This window comes from Pezoporus flaviventris, unplaced genomic scaffold (genome assembly GCF_033815535.1).
Source record: "Pezoporus flaviventris isolate CSIRO_AGI_PZ_B2104156 unplaced genomic scaffold, CSIRO_AGI_Pfla_v1 ptg000002l, whole genome shotgun sequence".
NCBI lineage: Eukaryota > Metazoa > Chordata > Aves > Psittaciformes > Psittacidae > Pezoporus > Pezoporus flaviventris.
Genome location: NW_026892550.1, coordinates 85,123,967 through 85,144,646, shown reverse-complemented (window position 1 = coordinate 85,144,646; position 20,680 = coordinate 85,123,967). Strand labels below are relative to the sequence as shown.

At 39.9% G+C, this 20,680-nt stretch overlaps 1 protein-coding gene across 2 annotated transcripts in view; it reads left to right on the top strand.

Moving 5' to 3' along the window:
• Positions 1–1,068: 1,068 nt before the first annotated feature.
• The window catches only part of PKP2 (plakophilin 2), a 43,723-nt gene continuing 24,111 nt past the window's right edge, over positions 1,069–20,680 (top strand). The window contains exons 1-4 of one of the 2 annotated variants that reach the window (XM_061444882.1): positions 1,069–1,348; positions 8,913–9,025; positions 10,962–11,656; positions 19,099–19,237. In XM_061444882.1, the coding sequence (XP_061300866.1) occupies positions 1,135–1,348; positions 8,913–9,025; positions 10,962–11,656; positions 19,099–19,237 (1,161 nt within the window). In that variant the 5' untranslated portion in view covers positions 1,069–1,134. The remainder of the gene's footprint in view (positions 1,349–8,912; positions 9,026–10,961; positions 11,657–19,098; positions 19,238–20,680) is intronic. The other variant, XM_061444881.1, reaches the window with a different exon arrangement.

Below are 20,680 nucleotides of genomic sequence, written 5' to 3'. Positions count from 1 at the left end.
CTTACAGTACAGTATACCCAAATACAAGGATTACCCCAGTTTTTCCCCAGCCACACTGTATCCTCACTGCTGCCTAAAGTTCTGGTGAAAACCAAGCTACACCAGCTCTTTTTGAGTCCCTGCATGCCTCTGAACTAGCAACACATGAAGTTAAAAGCCACGTAAGTTTTCATTTGCGTTTAAGAAACACCAATTTCGTGTGTAAATACCTACATTGGGGGGGGGGGTGTATTTTTTTTTTAAAGTTTTAATCATGCAACCATGGATCGTGAATTTCTTTTTTTAAAACCTACACTTTCCTTTTCCCTCCTCCTTTCAACCCACCGTTGAGTAGAGTGCCTAAACAGTAGCTCGAAGCTGTGCCCAGACATGGTGTGAGAACTTCCTCTGGCTCAGACACTGAACTGTAGCTGGGTGTGTAAGAAGCCACTTGTGGCAACACAGGCAGGCACAGACGTTTGTGGAGTGGAGCCGGTCGGGTTTTTTTCAACTTCTAGTTGCTCAAATCCCTCACCACCACTTTACAACGAAGAAGAAGAAGGAGGCTTGAGTTCATCTCTCTGCAAATCCTCAGGACAGCACAGATGAAAACCTTCAGAGAGCTGGGAAGCCCCACAAACCAGCAGCACTACCCCCTGCACACACAGTCCTGCCTGGAAGTTTAACCTTCACAGCAGGGACCAATAAAAGCAGCTTCACATCTTGTATTTCTAGGTTGAAACTTCTGTACGCACGCACAAAATGCAGCTCTGTGAAACAGCAAATTATCTTAAATATGTAACATAATGCAAAGTATCTATAGTGGAGGACACATGAGGACAGTATATGTTTTTGCGTTTAAAACGTGTTTCCACCCCGGCGGAAAGGGAAGGGAAGAGAAAGAGCAGGGAGGGACGGGGAAACGGAGAGGAATGAGCGGCCCACTCCTGCTCTGTCCCAGGAGGCAGCGGCGGGTGGAGCGGAGGGTGCGGGCAGTGCCTGGCACCTGCGCGGCGGGCGGGGCAGAGCCCGGGGCGGTGCTGGGTGCTGGGCCCGGCCCGGCCTTCAGAGGCTGAGCTCCTGAGTTCGGGAGGCGGCAGCGGCGGCGGCGCAACAGGTTATCGGCGCGGAGCAGAGAGAGTCCCGGCGGTGCCCATGGCCGGCCGCGGCCTCGCCGCCGAGCAGGGCTACATCCGCACCGTTCTGGGCCAGCAGATCCTGGGGGAGCTGGACAGCTCCAGCCTGGCGCTGCCCTCCGAGGCTAGGCTCAAGCTCTCGGGCGGCCGTGCCGGGGAGGAGAAGGCGCTGCGCATCCAGCGGCAGGTCCAGCAGACGCTGGCCAGGAAGAGCCGGGGCTCGCTGTACAACGGTGAGTGGCTGTCCCCTACCCCTCTGTGCTGTGTGGAGGTGTCGAGAGCACGGGAAAGGGCCCAGAGGTGAGACCCGAGCCGGCCATGAGTGGGCACAGCCGTGTCCGCGGCTTTCCCGGCCCCTGGAGGAAGCTTGGGGCAGCCGCGGTACTGATCACTGGCCTTTGCCGGGTTTGGCAGAAAACGTTGGCGCTGTCTCTTCTTCCCTTTCTTTTGTTCCCACCCAAGTCATTCAGAAGTTTCTCCCTGCCAAGCGCCGTAACTAGAGTGAGTGACGGTTCACCACTGCCGGGGGAAATAGTCGAGCCGAAGCTCTCCTAATCGTGCAACCGGTTACTGGGCTTGTTTTAATACTTTAGCCTCACCCGCTGGCCCTGTTTGCGAAATTAAATGGGAAGAAATATAGGAAATGTTTGTCCTTGTTCACTTCCAAATAATAATAATTAAAAAAGAACTAAAAGTTTGCAAAAGTAACTGTAGGAAAGGCGTGACGGGGAACGGTGGACTGATAACACTACCAGGTATTATTTACCTCGTTCCTTGACGTGCATGATAAAAATTGATGTCAATCAATGCTTGCTTCTGTGATCCTGTAGCCAGAGGGCGAGACTTGTCAGTGAGGTTCATGCAGCCATGCCTTTCACCCCAGCTGGGGTCCAACTGCAGTGACGGACACACACACACAGGATGACCTTGTCAGGAGCTCAGGGTTAAAGGCAAGCTGCTCAAGAGGTTTTGTCTTAACTAGCAATGGTGGAGAGATATGTTGTTATCAGAGTAAAGCCTCATCATAAAAACTTTAATCTTGCTTTTAAATAGGAAGATATGCCTGACCTACAGTCTGTATAACCTCTTGCTGTCATTAAAGAAGCTGTCACATTTCATTTCCAAAAAGCTGCAAGCCAAAGGTCTTTAAATTTGTAAATTTCTATTTGTTAATTTTATTCGTAAATGTAATATTTGTATACTTCACTCATCTGTCTTGTCAGGCAGAGGAATGTTTCTTTGTACCTTCAGCTGGCTTCTATCTAAAAAATGCCTACAGTGCAAACATGGACATACTCTGGTCAGAAAAATCAGGTACACAAATCACATAAACAGGTACACACAGCTGCGCAAAGGGCAGCTACACATGCAAGTCCTTAACTTGGCTGCTCTCAAATGAGATTTCTAAACACTTTTCAAATAACTTAATTTCTTTTTCTCTCAATAGAGAGCCTGGGAAATGCTTTTTAAGCAATTGTTAATAAATTATATGGTGTCTTGAACCTGAGATCATGTCCCTAAATCATGCATAAAACACTATGAAGACAAAGTTTCTGCCCTCCTAATGTGTCTTAACTTCTCTGGAATACATTAAGAGGCCTGATGGATTTGGAGATAGTTGTCTTGGTTTGCTTTGTTTTTCTAAAGTCAAGTATCTGAGCCCTTTGCATTTCTGAGATATCAAAACTTTTAAGCTTCAGGATCAGGGGTGGCATATGAGATGGTTAACTGTATTGTTCACATATTAAATGATCTTTTTCTTCTTTCAAATGTGTTCTTGTGCCGAACTCACCACACATTTTTCAGTCCCAAACTTGAAAAAAACTTGCAAAACTTGAAAAAAAAAAACTTGCAAAACTTGGAAAAAAAATAAATGGAACTGGAGTGTATTCCATTTATTTATACATACGTACATAAATAATAATGTATATCTATCTGTCTATCTGTATCTTAAATATATATAACGTGAACCATGTTATCATGTATTTAACATGTTGACTTTCCTGAAAAATATACATATGTGTCTCAGTATGCTTTCTATATAGAGTTCCTCGAACTTTGACTGTGCTTTGGGAAACACTTGAATTCTTATATGCAGGGTACTTTTAAAAATATGTACTTCTACATGCAAAAACCACACTTTCTCTGAATTATATCAGTTTTCTAGATATGTTTACCAAGGGACCCATATTGTTTGCAGTGCAGGAAAGACAATACAGATTTAGAAGGAGCAGAAGCAGGCCCTTGTGATATAACTGTCCTATCTGTAGGAGTATTTCAGACTCTATTCATCAAGGTACTTAAGCACATACCTAACCAGCATATTCACATACATGCCTAAATTTAGCCAGGCACATAACCACTGGGTATGAAAAATCAGTTGTAGTAAAGGTCTTACTCAGTATCATCTGTGCACACCCATTTTTCACTGACGGTACTGGGAGCTTTGAAGTTGCAGGAAGTACTTTGTCAGGCAGCATAATTTCTCCTTAGAGTTTCAAATTAAAGGTGTCTGCTTAGCCTTCAGCATTACCTTTAAATGGAAGAACATATTTTCGCCTCCTACCCTCATGTTTGCTGTTTCATGCCCTTTCCCCCCCTTTTTGAGGGTGTATTTCTTCTTTTTTATAAAGAAATTCAGCTCATCCTCAGATGATTTGAGGATTGTATCTGCTGCCAAATGAAGTTATGTACTGCCACAACTCTTTCCAAGACTTAGTCAAACGTTGTTAATAGGTTTTCAAACAGTAGTTTAACAACAGCTGTAACTTTTCCAGTTCAGCAGTTGCTGAACCTTTATAAATTAAAGATTATGCTGCCCTTAAAAATTTTGAACAACTACAGCAGCTGTGTCAAATATTGGAATTCTATTTAAGGATGGAAATGATATGGCAGATAGTTCAGCCTTATCAAAGAAAAGTGGCATTCAGAATCATATTACCCTAACGACTAATGTTTTTCAGCTTGCATATATATGATGCAACACTACTGATTATTTTATGTGCACTTTAAGAGTCTGTTAAACCTTATTCTGTATATATCAGTCCACTTGCCTCTGATCTTGTTCGTTTGATTTTGATTGTTTTTTTTTTCTATTAATTTGTGGTATTTCTATTTCTTTAGTATAATGCCTGGACTATAAATCCTACTTTTCTGTACATCCTTATCAGTTCCATTGTAAAAAATGAAGGCAGAATTGAGTAATACACCATACAAAACCAAACGGCCTGATAAACTGCTGTCTGTGTAAAGATTCTTTCTCTAACACAGAGTTTTATAAACACAGTGTGTTTATGAAAAACAGAATGAGAACTGTGATTTCCAAATCAACGGGATCATATGCAAGATGGTTACAAACAGAGCCTTATTTATTTTTTATGTTTCTTCATTTCTAAAATAATTTGTAGCATTTTTTGTTAAAATAGCTTGCTTTTAGGAGTTTGGGGGAGTATTCAGTCTTTAGCCTTCTATTTTGCAAAATTACTTTGTAGTGATTTTCTGTTTATAACTTTGTGGAAAAAGGAAGCAGAAAAATTCCTTGTTGGTGACTTCCACTCTTTTTTGGTTTCATTAAATTCCTCACCTCTGCTTCCTGAGCCAGCAGAAATCCTTTTCTTAAATTTGAGCACTAGTGTAAATGTACTGACCAGCACAAAGTAAAACTGTTGGAAGAGCTCCTTTGGGACCAGGCATGTGCTGGCAGAGTGATGAAGGAGCATGATCAAAAAGAAAGCTCTCTGCTGTCTAGATGAAGTGATTCAGTGAAGTTTTTTATATGCTATTCTCTAGTGTCACCGTCTCAGTCCGTTGTGAGTGGTGGAGTACAAAAAAAGGATTAAAAGATGACAGTCTAGGAACACTGAGGAGTCTCGGACGAGGATATGAACACCCACCTACCCTGAGCAAGAATGCTCAACGGGTACTCAGCAGGCGGGCACTCAGGATGCATAAAAATATCACAGTCCTTAACAGACTTCTATGTACAGGCTACAGCTACACTGTTGCCTGCGGTGAGGGATTTAAAGCCAAAATTTGTCTTTCATGGTAGCCGTTCAAATACAAAAGCACTGGGAAAGACTCACAACCGATAGTTAACACTGTGCATGATTTAAGGGGAATTTGATACACCTAACTCCTTAATGGAGGATAATTATCTTTTTTTTTTTTCTCATATATCATATATCTTAGAGATGCCTCTTGTCGTCGTTTTTGAAAGCCAGGCAAACATGCAGCCATAGGCAGTGATTTCTGGGGAGGAACTTGCAAGGCCTTTGGAGGTGTTTGACCTCTCATGTCCAAGGGAGCAAAGGGGCCTTGAGAAGAGCCTCTGTGAAGACATATGAGAGTTTTGCGCAGTCATTTGTACAGTCTCCCTCCTGATGGCATATTTTTTCAGGTCTCAAAATTTTGTCATAACTATTGCAATGTCAAAGTTATTTTTGTACAGCTTTTCTTCTAGGCATTTAGAAGAGTGAAGGGTTTAGTATTCCTCTTGCACTGACCACGATCAAAATGTTCCTGGGCTGCTTTAGGTCATACTGACAGGGAGAGGGGAGACTATGATTAATGATTCCGCTTAATTGCCCACACTTGGGTGTCTGCTGCTGTCCTAGATGCTTGCGTTTTCCAAAATATCCTCATGGGTTGACAGACATGACACAGGGCCTGCAGGAAACCCATCCTTTTCTTGACTGGCTGCTGGAAATCAAGTGTGGTATCCTATGGCCTCTCAAATAGCATTTGTTCCCTATCGATGAGTAACTGAATCACATGCATGTTTTCTGAAGAGAAAGTTTTTGTGAGACTTAAAGCACTGAGTCCTACAGTTAGAAAATACGAATCCTAACAGTAAACATTATATATATATATATATATATTTAATAATTCATGGGTTTTTTCTTTATTTTTTTTTAAACCAGTGCACTGAGTGCATAAGAACAGCCATAAGTTTCTAACTGTACTGAGCAAACCTGAAAGGTGGGAAAGAAATGTATGGTTTTGCAGTATGGTGGAAATAAACTGAAGGAAGCCTTACTGGCAGAGGCAAATTTTGATCAGTTCACCTATTCTGCACCTCATAACTAATGGAAAGACACAGCATTTCAGTTATCCCTTTTTCCTTTAACACTCTGATTTTGGGCACAAGTAAACAGCACACAGTAAAAAGATTAACATTTTATATCTACCTAATAAATCTACAGGTAAACTGCTGGCAAAATAACTCACTGATGCTGTAAAAGCAAGCAAGAGATACTGTAAATTCAAATGAAATTCCGTAAACCAATATATACAGTTTTTCTCTGAAATACAAAAATGCTTTCTGACTTTTTCACAGAGAGATTGAAGGTTAAAAAAAGAGGACTACTTGAAGATAACTGTGTGTTACAACTTCTGATTGACTGTATTTTGCTTTTGAAAAGAGTAAACTATTAGATACGTGGCTTGTCTTCAACTAGTTCATGGACAGCCATGTTATTTTTAAATTTGGTAAAAACAGGGAATTTAGAGTTGTCAAAAGCATGCACAAATTACTTGCTCAAAGGATCTTTATTCTCTAAGTAGATAAATAACTGAGATTATTTTCTCATCAAGTAAACTGGACAAAAAATGCTAACTATGAAGAAACAGAAATGTACATGTATTTCTATCTAAAGACTTATTTTTTGGAAGTTCTTAAATGTGTAACAATGAATAAAGTTAATCTTCAAAAAGCAGGTACAAGCAATAGCCTAAGATGAAGTCTTATTGGGCACCTGAAATAATACATTGATATGGGGATTATATCATACAAATGAGAGATTTTTATGAATTTGTAGATTTTGGATGTCGGTGTATGTTGGCAGGGATGTTTTGCAGTAAAAAACAATGGTCTTCTTTTATTGCTTTCTTATGTACTTGGGTAACCCTTGGGCTATGGTAACCTTGTAATGTCATGAAGGAATTATTGCAAACCAAATCATGAGTTTGACCAAGCTGCATCATTCCAGTCAGATGACGCAAAGTTACTATGAATGTGTCTTAACAAATCACTAAATACATGTTTAAATCTGTCTTATATGGCAAAAATGAAAGAATTTGAAAGTATGATTAAATAAGCAAAATAACTGCAAAGTATGATTGAATTAGGCCTCATATTACTGTAGTCTGCTATTATATGGTATTGTATTATACCATATTATACACAAATTTGGGCTTATCCAAGTAGCTATGTGCTAGTAAGAATCATTCATAAATTATTCTTGTTAATGAGTCTCTTCTTTATTTTCATCCTTGTCAAGCCCTCTGCTAACTGTGGGCAGTAAGGATCAAAGACACAGGTGTACTGAAGTTCCTAGGAATACCCATGTACGCTTAATGAAGCTCAGCGTCTAACTCTGAACATTAACCAAAAGCCTCAGCTGTTTGGCATACATACACCAGGTGCTTTCAAAAATCCCAGCAGGCACTTGCCTGCGTGTTTCTGACACCTGGATTTGCAAGGGCATATGACTCCTGCTATTTTTTGAAGTGGAGACTTCAGTAATTTGACTGAGTTAATGATTTGTTCTTTTGATTTCTTTTTTTCCATAGTATCTTAGATAATTCACGGCCAATTAACTTCTTGATTGACCACTGTTATCTTTTCAGCATAAACTTCTGCAGCATACACTGTCCCCATTTACGACTGATTTGACGTATATCTTGCCTTCAACTTCTGTTTCACCTTTTTAAACCTGTTATTTATATTCCTATATGCAGATTCTCATAGTAACACAGGAATCTCATGAATAAGTATTTCAGCAGTGTCTGTTGCTTTAAAAAAAAAAAAAGCACTTCTTTCATGGTTTTGTTTGTTTTTTAAGTAAAGAAGAATGCAGTATTAATGAAAGAAATAATCACAACACACTTCTATTTTCAGTGCTGAATCATGGAAAAAAATGAATCAGAGCAGATACACTGTGGATCTTCCACATCATTTGTAGGATTAGTGAATTTTTCAGGTGCAGATTTGAAGTGTCATTAAACAATGCTACTTTACAGCATTACACGCCACCTGCCTCCATGTGGCACAGAATTTATTCATTGACTCTTTGTGCTCTTGGGTGAAGCTCTGAGAAGATTAGTGAAGCATTACTTGCTCCAATGTATTGTCATTGCAGTAGCATGTAAGAGAGAAGAAACATGAGCAGTTGAGGTAGACAACTATGAAATAAAGTTTATACACAATGTATGCTATTTGTTTGCAGTGGTACATTGTGAAAATTGCACCTGTAGGGTGCATGTTAAGACGTATACACATCAACCCATGTTTCACATCTACAATCTATAATCTACAGCTGCAATATTTTAATTTCTTGTGTACCGTGCATGTTACAATCAGCCTTTAATGTAAACCATTCATATATATTCAGAGTGGTTATCATGGAAAATAAACGTTCTCAGTAGCTGCTCAGTCATTCCATTTGTCAGTACTTAATAATCTGTCATTATCTGCGATATTTAAAATACCTTGCTTTGTTAAAATATTTTTCATTAAATAGCTGCATGAACAAGACTTCTAAAAGTTAAAAATACATCTTAAATAAAATAAATGCAAAACTGAAAAAATTACTTGTATCCTCAGAAAGCTTTGTTTAGCCATGTTTTGCATGTGACACACCAAATGCAAACATCTTTCCATTATTTCCTTGTCTTGATTTTCAGCTTATATATATTAATAGCAGTGCAGACTGTGACATTTGCCCAGTACTGAAAATTGTCCTTTTTAACATTATCATGTTTTGTTAAAATCTTACTAATGTTAGGTTTTGGTTACAGGAAGTTTGCACCGTGCATCCAGTGTTCCAGAGCGTGTCTATAACATGGGAATTACTGAAAATGATTTTGCACCAAGAACTCCCTATGGTTTCTCTTATTACCAGTCAAACCAGGTGAGGAAAACAAGGCAATGAATAGAAATAAATATAATAGCGCGTGCATAGTTTTTTTTTTACCACAATATCATGTGTTTCAAGGTTTCTTTGCTTGTTTGTTAGCTTTTTAAAGCCTGAAAATGAGGCTTTTACAGCTGATATCTATTAATGTTTTCCCCCTTTCCAGTGATTTCTGAGCCCAGTGATTTAATTTAAGTCAGTCATATGGATGGGCTTGTTGCAATCATGTTGGTTTTGTGAGAATTGGCATTGGGGTAGAAAATGAAAAACCTTATTAACACCCCACTAAGGCAAAGGCTGTGGCAAGTCAGATCTTTATCCATCCCACCAAGCAGCAGGTCAGTCAGCACTTCGGTGGCTTGAAGCTGGGGAGGCCACTGTTGGAGGCCAAACAGTTGGAGGTTGCTAAAGGAAGTCCAGCAATCCTGCAGCGTAACTAATGACATGGACAGGAGCTTAGAATGTGGTGAAAGAGCTTAGGGAATTAAGCATCCAAAACCATGGGAAAACAGATTGCTTTATTTTCATGAGGACAGGTGGAGTGTTCCTTATCATTTCAAATAATCCTGTTGTAAAATATTTTATCATTACAAGAACTTCAGCAGTACAGTCCTTGCAGTACAGTGGTGTTTCTAAACAGTCTAATCATAAATGCACTTGTTGTTTTGACCAGCTTTTCTTGGGTTCATGGCCTGAATGCTAAGATAAATAATCAGCTTTCTTCAGGGTTTGTGACACAGCTCATAACTGGTATGAACCTTTTTAGGGAGTAACTGTATGGCTTGGAAATCAGCACATAGCTCAGTAGCAACGCTGCTGCATGATCGTTAGTAAACTGAAAGCAATTCAGCTTGAGAACATAAATATTTATTTAGTAAAAAACTTTATTATGGGGAAAATTCTTTCTTGATTTCAGATTACTCAAGAAAGGCTTATTGGCATTAAAGCTTCTGGCCAGTTTATGAAGCAGCTCTGACTCTGTATAGGAAGAGTTAGAGCCATTTCCTTCAGTATATTTCCTTCTGTGTCCTTCTAGCCTCTGTTCTCACCTATCATCCAGTCCGTAATATTTGAGATGAAATCCTTTTTTCTAGAAGAGAGCAGCAAGAGGAAAATTGGATGAGACATAGGAACCACAAGAAAATGCTAGTTTTCATGGGGGTGGGAAAGGAGGGAACAGGGGAGAGAGAAGTGGGAAAGAGGGAGACTATTTGTCCAGTGTAAAAGCCAGGATATGCAAGATATCCTTGCATAGTTTTTGTAGAATAGACAGATATATCCAATGATGCTTGCTTCAGCCTTCTGGTTTCAGCAACCTTTACTCATTTTGTGAGTTGAATATCACCCTCAGTAACTCCTCAACAGTTAAACTGAAGGATTTCAGCCTGACAGCTATCTGTTAAGCATGTGTTTTCAATTAATATCTCGTGTAAGCTTCTCATTTTACTTAAAAAATATGCCTTTATAATTACAAAACTTTAATACAACATGGAAATGGAATATAGGGGGCTTTGATTTATTGCTGGATGCCACTGTGCTTACTGATTTAAACAAAAAAAAGGGCCATGATGCTAGCAGACGTGGGTGTTAATACCCAAGGAGTTTCAAATTGAAACTAAAATATTAACAAGCAGACTGTTCACTACTAGGTATAATTGACTTAAACATCTATAATGACAGAAGCCTAGGTGCTTAGACTTTGTCTGCTAATGTGTAGACTGTACTACTTCCTGCTTTCATTAGGCAGATACAAAGAAGTGTTGCAGAATCCCAATACACAATTTTGATGAAGTTCACTTTTTGTTTTCTAGCACTGACCCCAGACCTGAGAATTTTCATATTTACTTTTTTTGATTTGGCTTCTTTGCTATTAATCCTAATTCTGTGATCTTACTGTGACTCCTATCATGTTCTTTCATGCACCTTTGAACAGGTTGCCTCACCATCCTCTTATACAAATGGCTGTGGGACAAGGTTTACTTACAAGACAATGGAAGAGAGAGCTCAAAGGCAGCCTCTGAAGAGGCTAGAGGTTTCACCACAGCAAAGTCCTGAAAGATTGGCATATACATCCAGTGATTTTCACTATGACGGAGGAATTTCAACTGGATTCTCCATGAGGCATGTAGATAACAGGAGACTCAACGGGACTGTCCCACCAAGATATGCTCGGTCTGAGATTGTTGGTTACACTCTTCGTGATTCAGTGAGCAGGGGACGCTCTTTTAAGAGACATTCCCACATGGGGGCTGTTAATGATGCAGTCCTTGATGGTTTTTACCCCAGCCCCACTGTACCTTTGTACCATCAAGCAGGCAACAGTCGCAGTATGTCCAACCTTTTGGAGAAAGAGAACTACCTGACCTCAGGCAGTGCAATGGGACAAGTGAGATCACCAGTTCCCTCCCGTTTTGGATCTCAGAATAGGCAATCTTTAAGGTCCAACTGGTACCAAACTACTTTCAGAAGCACACAGACCAGGAGGGAAGCTTCCCAGCCAGCTTCAATAGCCAGTGTTGCTGCAGAAACAGATGGGAAGAGGATGCCATTGACAGCTGCTGTGGCAGCAGCTGGGAGAAATGGTTTCCTGCAGAGTGAACAAGTCACCATCAATGGCTCTCAGCTGGGGTAAGCACAATGCAGGATCTGCTTTGGTTTTGGGGTGTCACAGCTGAAAGGAATCTATTTGTTTAAAAAGAGAAAGTAAACTGACAGCTTGTGGATCAGCAGCCAACAACAGTGCATGAAATGTCGGTGCAGAGGATGCAGAAAGTAGATTTGCTTTTAAAAATCCACTTCCAGTGCAACAGGGGAAAGGGAGGAAAAAAATATTAGTGTATGTACATACTGCAGGGTCCATGCTTCCTACTCTAGTTTGCTGGAGTTTACCTTTTTGCCAAGAGTTAAACAATTTTACAAGGAGACATGAAGTATTCACTGAGTAATTTACAGCCTAAATCACAATTGCACTAATGTATCGGCAAATTTTATGCTTGTAAGAGACCAGATGGTTTCAGCACTAGTTCTTACAAGAACAGGTCAGAAACCCACCAGTGAAGCAGTTTTAGGCAGAGTGACAATTTCCAGTTAAAAAATTCTTCATGGTTTCAAGGAAACTTTTTAGTTTTTATTAACTTCGACTAACTTCAGTTAAAACACAGGCAGAAATTTCTCTTAGCCCTGTAGCACCATCCCTCCCTAGAACAAATGTAAACTTCTCTGAATATCAGGACCCCAGAGCTGCTTGTTACCATGAGATTCTACATGCTCTGAGGACAATATCTGAATTTGAAGTCCAGGTAGCTCCATGGCAGAAATTCCCAAAGGTATCCCCAGATTTCAGGAAAATTGTTTAAAACTTTACAAAAATTTTTGTTCATATTTTATTCTGTTTTCTTTTTTTTTCTTTTTTTTTTTCCCTCCACAATTACCTTTCTCCCCCTGAAATTCCCTTCCGGAGAAGATTTCAGACTGTCTACAATCAATTTCATTTTCAAAAGAGAAAATTTATCAGTGCTGAAATTCCCCTCAGGAGTGAATAGTTTTTTAATTTTAGAATAATTCTGAATGTTCCCAGATCTCTTCAGGTTCAATGCACAAAATAAACCACTTCGAAAGCAGTAGGTGGTTACTTGCGCTGTTTACTGTCGTTTCCATTGTTTTCATAATCCAAATAGGATCCCAAGGTTTCTTGTGTAAGTAAATAACGGTATAATTTGCAGCAGTGTTATTAAGAAGTCTTTCTTTTTCCATAACTGTGTAGCTGTTAAGTTCATTTTTCTGAAGACGACCTTTCTCCTTTTCCTAACTTTGCTACCGTGTGAGATGAGGCATCATCTGATATCGCTGCTATCAAAAGATCAGCTATTTTCTGTCATGAGCTGCATGTTTTGTGTTATGACTAGATTTACGAGCATATGGTCTTTTGCCCACATCTCATCTGAATTGAAACTTTAACCTCAGGGTCATAGCGGAGTTAAGATATCTGGTATTTGTGATGTGACTCTTAAGTTTTCAGTCTTTACAACAAATGAGTCCAGAAAAAAATAGCTGAGAGCTCACAACAGCTGAAGATTTGGGAGTAGTAATGTTGAAAAAAGGTACCTGGGAGGACTTTGTTTCTTAATAAGACAATTTACAGACAGGCATATATCCCATTGACTGAATAATCTACTTAAATTCAACCATGTTCCTGAGTGCATTTCAGAGCCACAACCAGCAATTTTGATATGTAATTCTGTGTAGGAGCAATTTTGGTCCTTTTGCAGGTGCAGACACTGGAGTCTGGATGCCTGCATGCACAAACATCAACCAAAGTGTTTTTCCTGCCTGCAGATGTAAACATCTATCTTCAGTCATTGTGCAAGTGACTTGCTTGAGACCACGCTGAGCTCAGGTGGAAGATTTGTGACCTAATGGAAATTTTTGACAACATAATAACTTAAATGCCAGTTTTTAAGTTTGGCCTTTGCTGGAAATTACAGAGGAAAACAATTTGAAGTGCTGTGAAAGCCTCTAAAGTTCATATTACAGACGTTTACAGATTTCTTTTATCTCAGTACTTCTATTTAATTTACTTGTACATATTTTGTTTAGATTTTCAAATGTCCTAGGTTCTACTTTAGTTTCATAGCTAGGTTTTGGGGGAAGCAAGGGACTCTTTGTTCTACCTGAAGTTTAAAAAAATTCTTTGTAAAATATAATAGCTTATGGTAGTGAAGAGGCTGGTAAAAAAACCTATGTAAGATACAGTTCTAAAGGAGAATTGCACCACTAGATTATTAAATGATGAGGAAGAAACTATAGACATTTTTAGTTTACTGAAAACAGTAGCTGTTTCACATGCTTATGTAATAACATGTGTGGTACCCACATACATCATTACTGTTTTCAAACATCTGAAATACACATTTAATTTGTAATTCTCACCACTGGAAGGGCTGGATGCAGAAGTCCTGTTTTGGGTGTAGTACATTCTTGTTCATCCACATCTAGCTACTGCACAGTTTAATATATAATTAAGTATTTAAAACATAAGAGACATCATTTTACTTTGTGGTATAAACTGCTGTCAAATCAGAGATATTTCACTGAAGTCCATCATTTCAGCGCTAGTACAAAAATTTCTTCTGACAAGACTTCTCAGTTTAAGAAGTTAGTAGAGACTTTCAAGTTTCTTGTTATTTCCCATTCTCTTTGATTTTAAGGTTGCGTTATCTGCGATATTGCTCACTTACCTGTTGCTCCCTTAATAATGGAAAGAGGGGAAAAGACAAACCTTGGTTTCCTGAATAATTTGATTTTTCCAAAAAATTGTCCTTTCTCATGCAGATCACAATTTAGGTCTTTCCAAGGCTAATTAAGAAGAAGTAGAATAGTTGTTTAAGGTTACAGAGATGCAGTGGACTACCTGTGTATAGTATTTGGAATATATATAAAAGCATTTTCAAACTTTCTGTAGAAAAATCAGCTCATGCTATCTAATCAAAGTAGAACAGGCAGAATATAGAGATGCTATCTCAGTATCTTCTGGTAAAGTGAAGCAATTAAAAGCATTTTCACACCAAGGGCTTAGGAAGGAGAGAGATTCAACCTGAAGCTGTCTGGGAAAAAAAAATGCTTACAGAACCTGACCCCTAAATGTGCTGTCACACAATTCTTAGACAACACAATGTTTATATCCCAAATATGTTACTGTCTGGCAATTAAGGTGAAGTCAAAACTTGTCAGATCATTCTTCTGTTTAACCACCATTGCCTAAGTGCCCATTGGTTTGTTATCATTATGCACGCTAATCAGCTATGTAGCTATTAAGATTGCTTGTAAATGTTTTGAGGGTAGGATGGAACAATTGCATCAGGTTCTAGTTTGACAGGAGTTACAGTGCTGCAACCACACCATTGAGGATCGAGGATTATATTATATCCTTTATTACTGTAAGATAAAACAGTAAATGTTGTTTTTATCTAACAAAAAGCAATCATAGTATGACAGTGCAGAACATTAAAGAAAGATTTTGACTACTGCACATGAAGAAGCAGCAGCCATGAACAGCTAACTCTGGTGAATGGTTTCAGTACACGCTCAGAAATTTGGGCTTTGGCTCTACATGTGCCAATGACTGCTGACGGACCTTTACTGCTCAGGGACATCTTTGGCATCCTGAGGCTGAGTTCCCACATAGATTCTCCGGTGTCCCACGAGAGATGAGCTTATACAGCAATCTTGATCTTGGGAAGTGCATAAGGAGAGTCCTTCTTTGCTATTAGTCACTGAAATGATTAAAAATTTCATACATTGGGAATACCTGCCGCTCTGTAGAAGGCAACTGAATTTGGTCAAAGGGCTTCAAATTTATTTCAGTGACTAACAGGCAGGTAGGCATGCATACATGTGCACGTATGTAACATGGTCATAAAACACTTGTTGATTTGACAAACATGACCCAATCTTGAAAAGCCTGTTTTTCTCTCTCATTTTAAAGAGAGTAATGTGATCTGGCCTTTTTCCATCGCTCACTGTTCAAGATCTTTAAATAAGTTTCTGATCGGTACATCCGACATGCAACTCAGAGTAACTTTGTAACTGCTTTGTTTTAAATCTGGGCTGAAGTAAACTCTGAAAATCTGGAAGCTGTAAACGCTGCCATACCAGAGCCCAGGGGACTAGAGATACTAACCATCACTCTGTCTAATTTCACTTTTATTTAAACACTCCATTGACTTCCTCAACCTACTGCCCCCTTCATTTCATTTTTATCCTGTGCAAGCAGGCCTCAACACCTATAGATGTAGTGTATTTGCTCAAAACACTAACTCAGAGGAGGGAGAAGACAAGAAATAACACGATTTATACCAGAGGGAAATACAAAAGCAGGTAGAAACCTCAGGAGTATAATTTCATTTGAAACAGGTGCATCAGGATTGTTCTTCACCTCTTTGCTGTCCTTGCAGTCATACTGTCTTTTGTCTTAGCAAAAGCAAGAAGCAGATGTTGATTTACATTACAGTGTAGCTGGCAGGCAAAAATCAAAAACTATCCTTTTTTCTTCTCAGTATCAAACCATTTTGTAATTCATTTTTCTAAACATTGTTTATTATTTAATCTTTTGCTTAGTTAAAACACAAAAAAAATCAGTTTAAGCCACTTTATTTCCCATGCACCTATTTTAACATGAAAGGTAATTGTGCTAAAATTTCTCATTTTAGATGCACTTACTGAGAGGATTGTCAAATGAACCATTCTCATTCTGGTAGCTCTGAAATAAGGAGTAATTGCCAGTAACTACTTGTTACAATGCTGTTCACAGACTGTCTTCTGTTCCCTGTTTCAACAAAATTTTTTGGTTAAAAAAAAAATACAATACTCATGGGTTTGGTCACTTCCCCTCCCCCTATTTTTTTTTTTTTTTTGTCTAGATGGAGAGTATTTATAACCAAAAGTGAATAAAAAGGCTGGGGAGCTTAACCACCTGTTCCAGAGCTAATGCACCTGATTGTGCCATGAATTGTTTTATGTTCCATTTCTTGGGAAAAAATGGGTCTGCTGACCTTTCTCCCCAGTTTTTTATATGGTTCTTTAATACAATCATCATTCTTACAAACATGCTGGAATTTTGAAGGGAAATAGCAATACGTATTTTCAATCTTGCCACAGGCAATGTGCATACTTGATTTAAAAAGTGTTTTTTTATTTTGTCCCACCTAAAAAAAGGCTTTGCCTATCTATTTCAAACCAGAGCAACTTGTTAAGCTTGAAAAAAGCAGGTACTGAGCCATGCATGTTTGTAGTCTGGGAACTGAGAAACTGAAGATAGGCATGTAAACAAATAAAAAAGCAGTCATCACGCTACTGAGTAAACCAGGTATCTTCATGATGGGTAAAAGGCACTCTAATTTGTTATGGCCTTTGCTGGATCTTTGTCCTTCATACTCTGAAGTTTCCGTTTTGGTTTTATAATTTGAAGCATGAATTGCTTTGTGCAGAACATGGTTGAACACTTCCATTGATGACTTTCTTTTCACCCACAATATTAGTATCTCTTAAAGCTTTTATAGTATTTTCTGCTACTGAAAGGGGAAACAAATTCTAAGAAAAGCTAAAGTTAGAATCATAGAATCATAGAACAGTTAGGGTTGGAAAGGACCTTAAGATCATCTAGTTCCAACCCCCCTGCCATGGGCAGGGACACCTCACACTAAACCATGCCACCCAAGTCTTCGTCCAACCTGGCCTTGAACACCACCAGGGATGGACCATTCACAGCCTCCCTAAGCAACCCATCCCAATGCCTCACCACCCTCACAGGAAAGAATTTCTTCTTTATATACAATCTAAACTTCCTCTGTTTAAGTTTTAATTCATTACCCCTTGTCCTATCAATACAGTCCCTAATGAAGGGTCCCTCTCCAGCATCCCTATAGCCCCCCTTCAGATACTGGAAGGCTGCTATGAGGTCTCCACACAGCCTTCTCTTCTTCAGGCTGAACAGCCCCAACTTCCTCAGCCTGTCTTCATACAGGAGGTGCTCCAGTCCCCTGATCATCCTCGTGGCCCTCCTCTGGACTTGCTCCAACAGCTCCATGTCTTTTTTCTGTTGAGGACACCAGAACTGCACACAATAGTCCAAGTGAGGTCTCATGAGAGCAGAGTAGAGGGGCAGGATCACCTCCTTCGACCTGCTGGTCACGCTCCTTTTGATGCAGCCCAGGATACGGTTGGCTTTCTGGGTTGTGAGCGCACACTGAAGCCGGCTCATGTTCATTTTCTCATCGACCAACACCCCCAAGTCCTTCTCCGCAGGGCTGCTCTGAATCTCTTCTCTGCCCAACCTGTAGCTGTGCCTGGGATTGCTCCGACCCAGGTGTAGGACCTTGCACTTGGCATGGTTAAACTTCACAAGGTTGGCATCAGCCCACCTCACAAGCGTGTCAAGGTCCCTCTGGATGGCATTCCTTCCCTCCAGCGTATCAACCGAACCACACAGCTTGGTGTCATCGGCAAACTTGCTGAGGGCGCACTCAATCCCACTGTCCATGTCAGCGACAAAGATGTTGAACAAGACCGGTCCCAACACCGATCCCTGAGGGACACCACTCGTTACTGATCTCCAGCTGGACACTGAGCCATTGACCACAACTCTTTGCGTGCGGCCAGCCAGCCAGTTCTTTGTCCACCGAGTGGTCCATCCATCAAATTGATGTCTCTCCAATTAGGAGACAAGGATAGCGTGTGGGACAGTGTCAAATGCTTTGCACATGTCCAGGTAGATGACATCAGCTGCTCTACCCCTGTCCATCAGTTCTGTAGCCCCATCATAGAAGGCCACCAAGTTGGTCAGGCAGGATTTCCCCTTAGTGAAGCCATGCTGGCTGTCACCAAGCACCTTGTTGTTTTTCATGTGCCTTAGCATGCCTTCCAGGAGAATCTGCTCCAAGATTTTGCCAGGCACGGAGGTGAGACTGACTTGTCTGTAGTTCCCTGGGTCATTCGCTTTCCCCCTCTTGAAAATGGGGGTTATATTCCCCTTTTTCCAGTCACTGGGGACTTCATCTCACTGGCATGATTTTTCAAATATGATGGACAGTGGCTTAGCAACCTCATTTGCCAGCTCCTTCAGGACCTGTGGATGGATTTCATCAGGTCCCATGGACTTGTGCACGTTCAGGTTCTTAAGATGGTCTCGAACCAGATCCTCTCCTACAGTGGGCCTAGGGTATTCATTCTCACAGTCCCTGCATCTGCCTTCCAAGACTTGGGTGGTATGTTCAGAGCATTTGGCAGTGAAGACCGAGGCAAAGAAGTCATTCAGAACCTCAGCCTTCTCCAAATCCAGGGTAGCCAGTTCTCCCAATAGCTTCCAGAGAGGGCCCACGTTGTCCCTAGTCTGTCTTTTATTCACTATTTACCTATAGAATCCCTTCCTGTTATCCTTAACATCCGTAGCCAAGTTTAATTATAAAGTTACTTGAAACTTTTGAAAATCCTGGCATTACAAGAAATTTCACAGGTTAACTGGTGATTTTTTGGCAGTCTTGCTTCACTATATATCCTCTGTCTATGCTTTCAAGGAGCCCAGAAGGGGAGATGACTCTGGAGCGTGCAGTGAGCATACTGAAGAGTGAAAATACACAGTCCACACCTAGGATTCTTGCTGCAGTTACTTTCATACAGCATGAATGCTTCCAGAAAGCAGATGCCAGAAGAAAAGTAAGTAATAATTTTTATGCTGGTTACAGTCAGGTAAAGCAAATAACTTTCTATATTGTATGGCTACTGTGTGCCAACATGAAAAAGGACAGTCCAAGAAACCTTGTAGTATACTGATGTTGAATGCTTTCCCTAAAATATGCTGATGCTTTTTGCTGCAGATTCTGTAAAATTTGTGGAATGGCACTGGTTTATGCTAGCAAAAATTTGGTCTTCAGCATTTTGTGATTGAAATGTAGGGTAAGGATTCACCCAAACCATCTGTAACTACAGATCTTTATTTACCAGCTCTCAGAAAATAAAACTCTGGGAGTACAGTGGAAATTTATCCAAGGTTCAGGGTTTACTGGGACTGCACGACTGTATTAATATGTTGTTTGGATTAACCAAATTTGTTAAGTCTTTGAATTTGTTAAGTCTTTGTTATGTTTTTGAAGGGGTGTATTAAAATTATTATCTTCTTCCTTTTTTTTAAACATAATTTCAAGCACTGTTATGGTTCTCTTGCTGAACAGTTCTGTACATTAATGTGTAAGGTGATTGTTTATTTCAACAGTTCAGTGCAGTCCAGTTCAGTGACAGCAAGACATCACTGTCCTTTTAGCTTGCTTCCTGGTAGATCAAGGTCTGTTTTGTAAAAAACACCAGTACAATTAGCAGTCAATCTGAGAACAGAGCTTCAGAATCAGATGTTTGAAGGTGTTTATTTATTTAAGGTGGTTTATTATTCAAACTTCTTCCAGGCAGCTTCCTAGACAAACAAGTGGATAAGTAAGAGTTCAAATTGTTTTCCTGTCTATCCCACATATCCTAGCTGAGTTTTTCTGTTTGGTGCCCAGCAAACTTGTTCGCACTGGCAGTCTTTTTTCTCTTTTTTAGCCTTTCAGCCTGCATTTCTTTTCTTTGTCTCCTGATGCGTTGTTCACAATACTTGGTAGTCCTTGGGCCTAGTGGCTTTTCTTTATCTTGTGAACTTGTGGTCTTACAGTATTTTGTCTACCAATGAAAATTTAGAATGATGGTTCAATAGTTTTTGTAAGTTCTCCTCTGCACATTAGGTCAAAATAGAACCACTTCTTTTACAAGAGCTATAAATCCCTTAAAATTACCAACAGAAAGGCTGCATAAATGTTTTAAAAAACCAACCATCTATGGTATTGGTGTCAAAAGGGCTTATCTACTGTAATAAAATAGGTCAATGTGCCTTCAGCATGCTCTATGCTCCGCTTACCTCAAGATATATATTTCTGTATTTCATTCTACTAGCATCTAAATGATAGCTGAACGAATGCAGGGGAAATCAGGTCAGCAGTACAGTAGCAAGAAACTGTGCCTTTTGTACAAGTGTATCAGAGGAAAGGTAGACAGGCAGTGTGGCTTACCAGGGCATGAAGGGCAAAAGGCTTTGTTCCGTTTCATTTCTTCATGTTGCCAGCGCCTGTC